This window comes from Neovison vison, chromosome 7 (assembly GCF_020171115.1).
Source record: "Neovison vison isolate M4711 chromosome 7, ASM_NN_V1, whole genome shotgun sequence".
NCBI classification, from domain to species: Eukaryota; Metazoa; Chordata; class Mammalia; order Carnivora; family Mustelidae; genus Neogale; species Neogale vison.
In genome coordinates, this window is record NC_058097.1 from 52583758 (window position 1) to 52597612 (window position 13855).

Here is a 13855-nt window from a genome sequence, read left to right on the forward strand (position 1 = left end):
TATATTTGGCACAATCCCAACCAAAATTCTTGCTGCCTTATTTGTAGAAATGCAAATTTCTACATCCTAAAAATCCATTTGGGAATGCAAGAGACCCAGACTAGTCAAAAGAGTCTTGAGAAAGAACAAAGCTGAAGAACTCACATGTCCCAATTTTTCAACTTATTACTACTACTGCTGCTACTACTACAAATCAACAGCAATCAAGACACTGTGGTAACTTTTTTTTTTTTTTTAAAGATTTATTTATTTGACAGAGAGAGAGAGACAGAGATCACGAGCAGGCAGAGAGGCAGGTAGAGAGAGAGAGAGAGAGAGAGAGAGAGAGGAGGAAGCAGGCTCCCTGCCAAGCAGAGAGCCCGAAGGGGGACTCAATCCTAAGACCCGGAGATCATGACCTGAGCTGAAGGAAGAGGCCTAACCCACTGAGCCACCCAGGCGCCCAACACTGTGGCACTTTTTTTTTTAAAAAAGATTTTATTTATTTTATTTGACAGAGATTACAAGTAGGCAGAGAGGCAGGCAGAGAGAGAGGAGGAAGCAGGCTCCCTACTGAGCAGAGCGCCCGACGCGGGGCTCGATCCCAGGACCCTGGGATCATGACCTGAGCCGAAGGCAGAGGCTTTAACCCACTGAGCCACCCAGGCGCCCCTACTTTTATTTTTTTAAAGATTTTATTTATTTATTTGTCAGAGAGAGAGGAGCGAGAGTGAGCACAGGCCGACAGAGTGGCAGGCAGAGGCAGAGGGAGAAGCAGGCTCCCCACTAAGCAAGGAGCCCGATGTGGGACTTGATCCCAGGATGCTGGGATCATGACCTGAGCTGAAGGCAGCTGCTTAACCAACTGAGCCACCCAGGCGTCCCTGTGGCACTTTTATCTATATGGAAAGACATATATATCAGTGAAATAGAAATGTGAGAATCCAGAACAAGAACTACATATACGGTCAACTGATTTTTTTTTTTTAAAGATTTTATTCATTTATTTGACAGATAGAGATCACAAGTAGGCAGAGAGGCAGGCAGAGAGAGGAGGGGGGAGCAGGCTCCCTGCCAAGCAGAGAGCCCAGTGTGGGGCTAGATCCCAGGACACTGGGATCATGACCCAAGCTGAAGGTAGAGGCTTTAACCCACTGAGCCACCCAGATGCCCCTGGTCAACTGATTTTTGACAAGGGGAAAAGACCATGAAGAAAGTCTTTAACAAATAGTACTGGACAATTAGGTCTCCACATGCAAAAGAATTAAGCTGAACCCCTACCTCACATGTACAAAAGCTGACTCAAGGGTGGGAACCAGGTGGTGGGTATTAGAGAGGGCACGGATTGCATGGAGCACTGGGTGTGGTGCAAAAACAATGAATACTGTTATGCTGAAAAGAAATTAAAAAAAAAAAAAAAAAGCTGACTCAAAAATGACTTATGGTGGGGCGCTTGGGTGGCTCAGTGGGTTAAAGCCTCTGCCTTGGCTCAAGTCATGATCCCAGTGTCCTGGGATCAAGCCAAGCCCCGCATCGGGCTCTCTGCACAGCGGGGAGCCTGCTTCCTCCTTTCTCTCTGCCTGCCTCTCTGCCTACTTGTAATCTCTGTCTGTCAAATAAATAAATAAAATCTTAAAAAAAAACTTTTTAAAATGACTTATAGGACCTTTTAAATGTAATAGCTAAAACTAAAAATTAAGCAATAAGCTTCCTAAATACTGTATTAGGAAAAGCACATGTGAAAAAACAAACAAAAAAAAAAAACAAAACAACTCCAGATACACTGTAGTCATAAAAATTAAAAACCTGCGCTTCGAAGGATACTTTTCACATCAAAGAGAATGAAAACACAAGTCATGGAATAGGAGAAAATTTTTACAAATCATGTATCTGATGAACGACTTGTATTCAGACCCTACAGAGAACTTTTTTTTTTTAAATTATTTATTTGAGAAAGACAGAGCAAGAGTAACACCAAGCATGAGCAGGAAGGAGAAACAGAGGGAGAAGCAGACTCCCTGCTCAGCACGGAGCCCAACGTGGGGCTTATCCCAGGACCCTGCAATCATGACCCAAGCCAAAGGCAGATGCCTGACTGAGCCAGATGCTCAGGTGCTCCTCTACAGAGAAGTCTTATGATTAACAACAAAAAGATAAACCAATTAAAAAAGGACAAATGATCTAAATAGACATTTTGCTGAAGAACATATATAAATGGCCGGTAAGCACACGAAGAGAGACTCTACACATCATTAGTTATTAAAAGAATGCAAATCAGGGGCAGCTGGGTGGCTCAGTGGGTTAAAGCCTCTGCCTTTGGCTCAGGTCATGTTACCAGGTCCTGGGATCAAGTCCCGCATCGGGCTGTCTGCTCAGCGGGGAGCCTGCTTCCTCCTCTCTCTCTGCCTGCCTCTCTGCCTACTTGTGATCTCTGTCAAACAAATAAATAAAATCTTTAAAAAAATGCAAATCAAAACAACAGTGAAATACAATTTATTACTCACTAAGGTTAAATTGACAGACAAAAACACTTGCTGGTAAGGATGTGGAGACACGGGGCACCTGGGTGGCTCAGTGGGTTAAGCCTCTGCCTTCGGCTCAGGTCATGATCTCAGGGTCCTGGGATCGAGCCCCGCGTCGGGCTCTCTGCTCAGCAGGGAGCCTGCTTTCCCCTCTCTCTCTGCCTGCCTCTCTGCCTACTTGTGATCTCTGTCTGTCAAATAAATAAAATCTTAAAAAAAAAAAAAAAAAAAGGATGTGGAGACACTGGAAGCCACACAAAGTGCTGGTGGACTGGTAAAGTGGAAGACAGTCTGGCAGTTTCTGAAGACGTGAAACATAGAATTACCATACGAATCATCAATTCCACTCTTAGTTCTACACACCCAAGAGAAATAAAATCTTATGCTCACACGAAAACATGTGACTGTTTATAGTGGCTTTAGTCTCTAATTGTCCCAAACTGGGAACAACCCAAATGCTCTTCATCTGGTGAACAAACTGGTACATCCATGTAGTGGACGACTGCTCAGCAGCAAGAAGAATTATGAGCGATCCATTCATACAACATGGATGAACTTCAAGTGAATTAAGCTAAGTGAAAGAAGCCAGATTCAAAAAGTTACGCTTGCTGAATGACTGAATTTTATGTTACACTATTGGATAAGGGAGAACTACAGGGATAGAGAAAAGATCAGCTGCCTTGTTATCAACGCACTACAAGGGAATTTTTTTTTTTTTAAAGATTTTTATGTATTTGACAGAGAGAGACACAGAGAGGGAACACAAGCAGAGGAGTGGGAGACGGAGAAGCAGGCTTCCTGCTGAGTAGGGAGCCTGATGCAGGGCTCGATCCCAGGACCCCGGGATCATGACCTGAGCTGAAGGCAAACGTCTAACAACTGAACCAGGAGCCCCTGAATTCATGGAACTTTAAAAACAAAACAACCGACAACTATATGATCAACTAATCTTTTGACAAGGCAGGAAAGGATATCAAATGGAGAAAAGACAGTCTCTTAAGCAAACGGGTGATGGGAAAACTGGACATCAACAGGCAGAAGAATGAAAGTGGACCACTTTCTTTCTTTCTTTTAAAGATTTTATTTGCGAGACCTCCTGAGACAGAGTGAACACAAGCAAGGGTGGGAAGAACAGAGGGAGAGGGAGAAGCAGACCAGCGAGCCTGATGCGAGGCTGGATCCCAGGACCCCAGGATCATGACCTGAGCCAAAGGCAGACACTTAATGGACTGAGCCACCCAGACGCCCCTGGACCACGTTTTAACACCATACACAAAAATAAATTCAAAATGGATGAAGAACCAACAAAATCCTAGAGGAAAACATAGGCATAAACCTCCCCGACCTCAGCCACGGCAAAACTTGGGACTCCATCTAGATGGAAAGTTTCTGAGCAGTGAAGGGAACAACAAAACTAAAAGGGAACCTAGGGAATGGGAGGAGGGATTTGCAAATGACACATATGATAAAGGGTTAGTATCCACAATCTATAAAGAACGTAACCAAACTCTCAACACCCCAAAAAACAAAGAATCAACTTAAGAAATGGGCAGAAGAGGGGCGCCTGGGTGGCTCAGTGGGTTAAGCCGCTGCCTTCGGCTCAGGTCATGATCTCAGGGTCCTGGGATCGAGTCCCACATCGGGCTCTCTGCTCAGCAGGGAGCCTGCTTCCCTCTCTCTCTCTCTGCCTGCCTCTCCATCTACTTGTAATTTCTCTCTGTCAAATAAATAAATACAATCTTTAAAAAAAAAAAAAAAGAGAAGAAATGGGCAGAAGACATGAATAGACACTTTTCCAAAGACATCCAGATGGCTACCGGACACATGAAAAGATGCTCCACATCACTCATCGGTAGGGAAATACAAATCAAAACCACGATGAGATACCACCTCACAACTGTCAGAACGGCTAAAATTAACAACAGAAGCAAGAACAGGTGTTGGTGAGGATGTGAAGAAAGGGGAACCCTCCTGCCCTCTCCGTGGGAATGCAAACTGGTGCAGCCTCTCTGGAGAAGAGTTTAGAGGTTCCTCAAAACGTTGAAAATAAAAATGACCTATGATCTAGCAACTGCACTACTAGGTATTTCCCCAAAGGAAAGGACACAAGAATACAGATTTGAAGGGGGACATGCACCCTGATGCTTAGAGCAGCATTATCGACAATGTCAAACTATGGAGAGAGCCCAAGTGTCCATCAACTGATGACGGGTAAAGAGGATGTGGCGCGCACACAGGAATATTATTTGGCCATCAAAAAGAATGCTTTCTTCCACACACAATGACGTGGATGGAGCTAGAGTGTATTCTGCTAAGTGAAATAAGTCAGCCAGAGAAAGACAAATACCGTATGATCTCATTTATATGTGGAATTTAAGAAAGAAAACAGACGAACATATGGGAAGGGGGAAAAGAAAAAAAAAAACAGAGAAGGAAACAAGCCATAAGTGACTTTTTCTTTTTTTAAAGAGTTTTTATTTATTCACTTAGTGAGAGAGACCAAGAGAGCACAAGCAAGGGGAGAGGGAGAAGCAGACCTCCCCACCGCCACCCCGCTGCTGCTGAGCTGGGAGCCTGACGTGGGGCTTGATCCCAGAACCCTGGGACCATGACCTGAGCTGTGGCAGAAGCCCAACCATCTGAGCTACCCAGGCACCCCACTGTAAGTGACTCTTAACAATAGAGAACAAATGGAGGAGATGAGTGGGGGATGAGCTAGATGCGTGATGGGTATTAAAGAGGGCAGCTGGAATGAGCACTGCATGTTATAGGTCAGTGACGTATCACTGAATTCTACTCCAGGAACTAACATTGCACTATATGTTAACTAACAAAATTTACATAAATAAAATTTTTTTAAAAAATTCTTAAACATTCAACAAAAGAAATAACCCAATTGAAAAAAAAAAAAATAAAAACAAAACAAAACAAAACCCTGGGTCATCTGGGTGGGTCGGTTGGTTAACTGTCTGCCTTTGGCTCAGGCCATGATCCCAGGGTCTGGGGATCGAGTCCCACATTGGGCTCTTCCCTCCGCAGGGAGCCTGCTTCTCCCTCTGCCTCTCCACTCTACTCATTCTCTTAAATAAATAAAATCTTTTTTTTTTTTTTAAAGATTTTATTTATTTATTTGACAGAGATCTCAAGTAGATGGAGAGGCAGGCAGTGAGAGTGAAAGAGAGAGAGAGAGAGAGAGAGAGAGAGGAAACAGGTTCCCCACTGAGCAAAGAGCCCGATGCAGGACTCGATTCCAGGACCCTGGGACAATGACCTGAGCTGAAGGCAGAGGTTTTAACCCACTAAGCCACCTAGGTGCCCCAAATAAAATCTTTAAAAGCAAAACAAAACAACCCCCTCGCCACATACAACTCACAGAACATTTATTCAAGAGAGCAAGAGAAAGAAGCAGGCTCCTCACTGAGCAGGAAGCCTGGTGCAAGACTTGAATCTTGAATCTTGGGATCATTACCTGAGCCAAAGGCAGTTGCTTAACCGACAGAGCCACTCAGGCACCTCTGTATATAAGTTTTTTTTTAAAAAAGATTTCATGTCATCTCTTATGTATGGATGGATGTCACCTCTACACAGAGGATGTCTACCTCCAACGCTGCTCAAATTCACAAGATGAAGAGTCCCAGGCTCTTCAAACTGAGCCAATCAGGTACCCTGCTGTGTATGATTAAACAAACAAACAAAACCACCAAAAATATAAACAAACAAACAAACAAACAAAAAAACCCCTATTGACAAAAAAATAAATAAAAATAACACTAAGGAAACAAATCTAAATAATAAAAATTAAACAAGACAAAACAAGCACCAACTGAAGAAACAATCACATGAATCCAGAATATAGGACATTCTATAATTTAACTGGCCCAGACTTAAAAAAAAAAAAAAAAAAAAAAAAAGTGGTAAACTGTTCTAGATTGGGAGTTGGAAAATGTTCTCTGTAAAGTAATTGACAATAAATTTTTTTTGGCTTTATAGGCCATATCGTCCCTGTTTAAACTCTTTAAGTCTGCTGTTAAAGAGTTGTAAAAACTCTACAAAAGCTGTCACAGATAATACATAAATGAGTAGGTGTGGAATAAAACTTCATTTACAAAACCAGGTGGCAAGCTGTAGTGTGCCAGCTCCTAGATGAAAAGTGTCAGAACCAAATGCAACTGATGAACTTGGATGCATCCTTAAGCATCACATCATCAGTATGGCCCTTCCTCTAGAAGAAAGAGCAAAATATTAACAACTGAAGCTAGCTGAGTATATTCACTACTGTCTGATTCCTTTTATTTTTCTATATGCTTGGTATTTTTCATAATAAATATTTATCTGTGCACTGTTCTGTGTCATTAACTCTTTAATGCCTTTCCAATTTCGCTTTTAAATATGATAATAAATATTTATTTAGCTACACACCGGCATGGAGCCACACGCAGGACTCAAACTCAAGACCCTGTGATCACGCCCTGAACTAAACGCTTGACTGCTGAGTTACCCCACACGGCCTATGAATATCCTCTGTACCAGAAATACTTGGTTCACATTATTTCTTCAGGGTATAGTCTCATTATCAAGGAGAATGACTGGACCCAAGAGAGAACACTGTAATGATTCCTGATACGTATTTCCAAACTGCTTCCTAAAAAGACTGCGCCTTCTCCCAACACCCTTGTGAACGACTATATGGGTCTTCTAAAAAAAAAATCTGCAAAGGATTTTGTTGACTTTATATATGCTAAGAAAATGTGTAAGAAGATATAATAACAAAGGGTCAGTGGTTTTCTCTGGGTAATAGAATTATGAGTGATTTTCATCTCTGAATGTATTTGGTACTATATCAGATTTTCCATAACACGCATACTATTTCTGTAATTTAAAAAACCAGTAACTTCACAAAAGGATAAATATGGTAGGATTCTGCTTACATGAAATACCTAGACTAATTAAATTCATACAGACAGAAAGCAGAACAGAGGTAATTACCAGAGGCTGGGGGAAGGCAGAATGGGAAGTTATTGTTTAATGAGCAAAGATTTTTAGTTTAGGATGAGGTTAAAGTTCTGGAAATGGACAGTAGTAATGTCTGCACAACAATGTGAATAAACTTAATGCTGATGCATTGAACATTTTTTTAAAAGATTTTACTTATTTATGTGACAGGGAGAGATCAAAAGTAGGCAGAGAGGCAGGCTTATGGGGTAGGGGGAAGCAGGCTCCCTACTGAGCAAAGAACCGTATGCGGGCCTCGATCCCAGGACCCTGGGATCATGATCTGAGCCGAAGGCAAAGGTTTTAATTCACTGAGCCACCAGGCGCCCCTTTAAGATTTTAAGTAATCTCTGTACTCAATGTGGGGCTCAAACTCACAATCCCGAGATCACTCCACCAACTAGAGCTGTACACTCCACCAACTAAACCAGCCAGGTGCCCTCGAATGTACATTTAAGAATGGTCTGGGGCGCCTGGGTGGCTCAGTCAGATAAGCAGCCAACTGTTGGTTTCAGCTTGGGTCACAGTCTCCAGGTGGTGAGACTGAGCCCTGCTCTGGGCTCTGTGCTCAGTGGAAAATAGGCTTCAGGACTCTCTCTCGCCCTCTGCCCCTCCTCCCAGGCTCTCCCTCTAAAATAAACAAACCTTTAAAAAAAATGTTTAAATGGGGGCGCCTGGCTGGCTCAGGGGGCAGAGCATGAGACTCTTAACCTTGTGGTTGTAAATCTGAACCCCACATTGGGTATGGAGATTACTTGAAAATTAAAAAAGAAAAGAAAAAAAAAAAAAGGTTAAAATCCTACATTTTATATTGTGTATATTTTGCCAAATTAAAAAAAATTAAACAATAAAAGTTATATTACATATACAAATTATGAATGTTTATAATAGTGACAAAGTATCTACAACTTAAACACCCACCAACATAATGGTTAAGTAAATTACCAGCTATCCCACAATGAGACATGAAGCACCAGTGAGGCTATCAATCTGTGTGTTTGCTGCAAACAAGCCCATGATATGCTGAAAAAAATAAGGCTATCATATATTAAGCATGATCTCATTTTGATATTTAAAAAGAGAAAAAATATATGAATAAATAGTAAATAGAAGGGTGCCTGGGTGGCTCAGTGGGTTAAGACTGCCTTTGGCTCAGGTCATGCTCTCAGGGTCCTGGGATCGAGCCCTGCATCAGGCTCTCTGCTCGGTGGGGAGCCTACTTTCCCCTTTCTCTCTCTGCCTGCCTCTCTGCCTACTTGTGATCTCTTTCTCTGTCAAATAAATAGATTAAATTAAATTAAAAAATCTTAAAAAAAAAAAAAAAGTAAATAGAGAAGCCTCTGAGATAAAACCCTGAAACATTACCAGTGGCCACTTCTCAACGGTGGGACTATGAATGATCCTGTTCTTTTAATTCTTTCTGGAAATGGGCAACTGTTACTTTTTTTTTTTTTTTTAAAGGTTTTATTTATTTGACAGAGAGAGAAAGAGACAGTGAGAGAAGGATCACAAGCAGGGGAGAGGGAGAGGCAGACTCCCACTGAGCAGGAAGACTGATGTGGGGCTCGATCCCAGGACCCTGGCATTATGACCTGAGCAGACGCTCAACTGAGGCACCCAGGCGCTCCCAAACTGTTACTTTCACAATCAGAAAAGCAATAAAACTTTCTGAAAGAGAAAAAATGACCTGACATAAAGGACAGTGTCTGAGAGCACAGACAGATGAGAGGAAAGAAGGCTTATGCACAGCTTTCCAGATTCAAGTGGGCATACCCTGCTCTGAGCTGGCCGACGGCAATTTGTGAGGGTAGCTCAGCTGCCAGACGGCGGCTCATTTCCTTGCCAGCATCCCGGGCCCATCTCAGGCCTCATCTCCACCTATCTACCCACAGATACTCCACGAGGCCACCAAACACCTCTTACTTACAGGGCAGCGGAAGCGCCTGAGCGCACGAGGGCCTGGACAATGGAAAGTGGTTTCTGCTGAGAGGCGGCAGAGAGAACACTCTGGAGAGAAAACCAGCCAGCAGCTAGTTAGGCTCCGGCTTTTCCCTTCTGGGGAGGCGAGGCCTGCAGTGCACAGGCAGGCCGTTCTTCACTCAAGGTGCCCAAATCAGTTCACGAAACTGCATACTCACAGCCAGGCACCCAGCCCCGGGCAAGCCTGTGGCCTAGCCCCACCTCCCACTGTGAAGCACGGAGCGGACACCACTTGCTTCTTACACACGTTCTTCCTCCCCCAGACGCATATCTGGCTGTTAGCAGGAGACGGGGACCCCACTGCAGCCTGCAGCATCTCAGCCCCTGACCACACAGTGACAACCTAAAACGGCTGTGAACGGCTGCCTCTTTTTGGCTGATGGCTTGGCAGGTGGTTCAAGGCCCACTGCTGGGCCTATACTGGTTGGGCTTTGGTAGGGTCTAAATGAGATTCCCCTGGGGCGCGGGGGTGGCTCAGTCATTGAGGGTCTGCCTTCTGCTCAGAATCATGATCTCAGGGTCCTGGGATCGAGCCCCGCATCAGGCTCCCTGCACCTGCTTCTCCCTCTCCCACTCCCCCTGCTTGTGTTCCCTCTCTCACTGTGTCTCTCTCCCTGTCAAATAAATAAATAAATGAGGTTCCCAGACACAAGTAAAGTAGGGACTAGGAACAGAAGGGACCCTGATTAACTTTATTGTTGAAAAGAAACCAAGGCAGCAGTGCGGTTAAGACCTGGGTGTGACCTCTATCACTATATACTATATATGTGTATGTGTATATACATAGTGGACTATATAATAAAACCTGGGTAAGTGATAATATCTTTCTGAGCATCAGTGTCTTCATTTAACTAACAGGAAAACAGAATTTAATAATAATAATAATGCGTACTTAAAGGGATGAATTTGACAGTTAAATGAGGTGGTATGGGGGGGTGCCTGCCTGGCTCAGTCAGTTAAGCATCTGCCTTAGCCTCAGTTCATGATCTTGGGGTCCTGGGATCAAGCCCCACGTCAGGCTGCCTGCTCAGCAGGGACAGTAGGGAGTCTGCTTGTCCTCTGCCTCTGCCCCTTCCCTCCTCATGCTCTCAAATAATAAAGAAAATCTTTTATTTATTTATTTTAAAAAATTTTACCCATTTATTTGACAGAGAGACAGCCAGAGAGGAATACAAGCAGAGGTGTGGGAGTGGGAAAGGGAGAAGCAGGCTCCCACTGAGCAGGGAGCCCAATGCTAAGCTCAATCCCAGGACCCTTAGACCAGGACCTGGGCTGAAGGCAGACACTTAACTGCCTGAGCCCCCCAGCTGCTCCCTTCTCCAAGCTTTGATTTAACTTTTCCTCACCTGTAAAATGGGTTGCTGTGAAGGAGACCATGTCCAGAAGAGAACCACCACAATGCCCGGGACATAACTGTTGCTCAATAAACTCAGTCCAGCTGCCATCACTGGCGCCTCCAGCTGGAGGCCTTCCACACCCTCCTCCCAAAGACACTGAAAGAATGAGTGACAGGATTCCAGAACTGTCTGGAAATGGGTTCCTGACACAGTCACCATCTGGACCTCTCCTATTAAATCCTAAACCCGCTGAGTAGGAGAGCCAAAGACTGGTCGCCTAGGGCGAAGGCATCCCAGGATCCAAGGGCGTGGAAGCCAGGAGCATGGATGCTCTTGCTGCTGATGGCAGAAACTGGTTAAGTGATCATGGAGGGCAATGGGGTCAAATCTACCAAATGATAAAACCACAATCTTCTGACCCAGCCACTCTTTCCAGAGAAGGATCCTGCAGCTGTACCTGCACACCTACAAAATGATATGCACAAGGCCCCACACTATGTTGTAACAGAAGCCTGACCACCACCAGGAGTCTGTATGGGATGGGTTCAATAAACTGCAGTGCTCCCGTGCTGAAACACCACAGGGCAGCAGGCACAGAGGAGGAATCTAGGTACCGATCTGGAAACAGTCCTAAAAGATAATGCAAAGTGAAAAGAGAAAGGCAGAGAGGAGTGTATATAGATTTCACATTATCTTGAACTTTCAGCCATGTATAAATTATCTATGACAAAAGATAACCTCTCTTCCAGTTTCACACATGGTGCTATACCAGAGACCAACGGGAGTAGGCAGAATGGTGGCGAAGGAGTCTCTCCTCGGGACTTTCGTTCTTAATAAGGGATCTGCGCAAATTAAGGCAAACGCTGAAAGCAGACATTTATCAATCCAGGCTAACCTGTGATAAACACAGAGACTAACCTGACAAAGTCTTCGGGAAGCAGGTCAGGACTAACACCCAGGGAGTCAAGCACGTCGTTTCGAATCTGGAGCAGCAGCTCAGAATCTTCCCCGAAGGTATCAGAACTAGGATCTCTTCCTTTATCTGTGCGGAACTTCAGGAGCACTAAGAAAGGCAAAGGAGGCAGGTTAAAAACCAAGTCCTTCTTTCTTTCTTTTTTTTAAGATTCTGTTTATTTGAGAGAGAGAAAGAGAACAACAACAGAGGGAGAGAGAAAAGCAGGCTCCATGCTGAGTGTAGAGCCCAACGTGGGGCCTGATTCCCTGACCCTGAAATCATGACCCAAGCTGAAATCAAAGAGTCTGACACTCAGCCAACTGAGCTACCCATGCGCCCCCAAAACCAAGTCTTTTCATTAACAAATGCTTACGGATATTGAGAACATAAACACAGAAAGTGGTACATTAATTATAATGAGGGCCAAGTGAAAGATAATCTACTTTCATTTATTCACAAACACAGAGCAGCAATCGAAAATTACAAAACTAACTAGAATTACTGTGACAAGTACCACAATAGCGTAACAAGAGGATCTGATGTCCTCGGTGGGGTGGTTGTCAGGCAAGGACTCCCAAAGGAAGTAGTGACTGGGTCGAGTATGTGTGAATATAGGGGTAGGGAAGTAGGGGAGAAGCCTCAAGCAGAGGGAAAAGACCCAATTACGACCCACAAGACAGGTCAGGATCGGGAGGCATGCGTTCTAGGCATCAGTTCAAAGGGCTGCTTCAGCCAGAGGGTCAGCCAAATGCTCAGACTCGTCAGACAGGCAGGTCATTATAAACAAAACCTCCCTTGGTACAATAATTATGTCAACCTCTAGACACGAATGTTTAATTTTGCTTGTGAACCAGAGGAAAGGTTCAGATGATGGCAGCAAATCAGAGCTACTATGTAATGAGAGCCTAATAGGGGTTGAATTTTTAACCCCAACAAAAAGACACAGGCAGGAGCCTAAGACTGATTAAAATACCAGCACCTTCTACTGCCACCACACCTTGTCCAAGATGTTCACTGTATGCTGGGGGCATGATGTCCTTATTCCCTGCAAGCTCCCCAAGGTGGCACACAGCCGGCCTGGAGCCCCATCTCTAGGGCAATGCCTCCCCCAACCCATGACATTGCCGCTTCGAGTGCGGGTGGACAGAGATGGGGCCTAGTGTTCTGGGACAGTAGCTCAGGCCCCGAAGGGGCTTCCCAGTTTAAGAAGTGCTTCCTTTCAAGTCTTATCGAGAACTGCTGACTGGAAAAGTGAACTTGTTCAACAAATTATACTCTCTATCCATACAAGGGTTTCTTCCCTAAAAATTAAGGTGGACTGGAAAATGATCTAACTGCTACGAGGCTCTTTAAAAATTCAAGGATTTGGAAGCCACTCTGGACTAAGGAATCCATCCTTCTCCTTGTTTTCTTTTTCTTTTTAAAGATTTCATTTATTTATTTGACAGAGACACAGCGAGAGAGGGAACACAGGCAAAGGGAGTGGGAGAGGGAGAAGCAGGCTTCCTGCTGAGCAGGGAGCCCGATGCGAGGCTCGATCCCAGGACTCTGGGATCATGACCTGAGCCAAAGGCAGACGCTTAATGACTGAGTCCCCCAGGCACCTCAATTTTCCTCTTTTTCAGAACACAGCTCCAGGGCACGCGGGTGGCTCAGTCAGTTGAGTGTCCAGCTCTTGATTTAAACTCGGGTCATGGGATTGAGACCATGTGGGGCTCTGCACTCAGTGTGGAGGCTGTTTGTCCCTTTCTCTCTGTTCTTCCCCATTCCCCGCATGCTCTCTCTCAAATAACCACAATCTTTGAAAAAAGAAAGGAAAAAAAAAAAAAAAGACACAGCTCCTAGAATCTTCAAATCTACTGGACCACTTGGCAGCCAACTCAGAGCGGATGACCATTTGGATGCTGTCTAAGACCAAACCGCTGTCACCTAAACCTCACTTCTAACTCAGCAGACGTGTTGCTGGGATTCCAATCTGGAGGAAATAAATGCAATCAAGTAACAAGCACTTGGGGGCAGGGCAGAGAAAAGACTTTAGACCAGGATTCTTTTTCAACAATGTCCTGTGAAGACAAAGGAATCTGGAAATC

The 13855-nt window shown here is 44.4% G+C and overlaps 1 protein-coding gene across 2 annotated transcripts in view; it reads right to left on the reverse strand.

The window, feature by feature from the left end:
• SAE1 (SUMO1 activating enzyme subunit 1) overlaps positions 1–13855 on the reverse strand; it is a 100218-nt gene that overhangs the window by 7108 nt on the left and 79255 nt on the right. For both annotated transcript variants that reach the window (XM_044257038.1, XM_044257037.1), the window contains exon 7: positions 11729–11873. In XM_044257038.1, coding sequence (XP_044112973.1) covers positions 11729–11873 — 145 coding nt within the window. The remainder of the gene's footprint in view (positions 1–11728; positions 11874–13855) is intronic.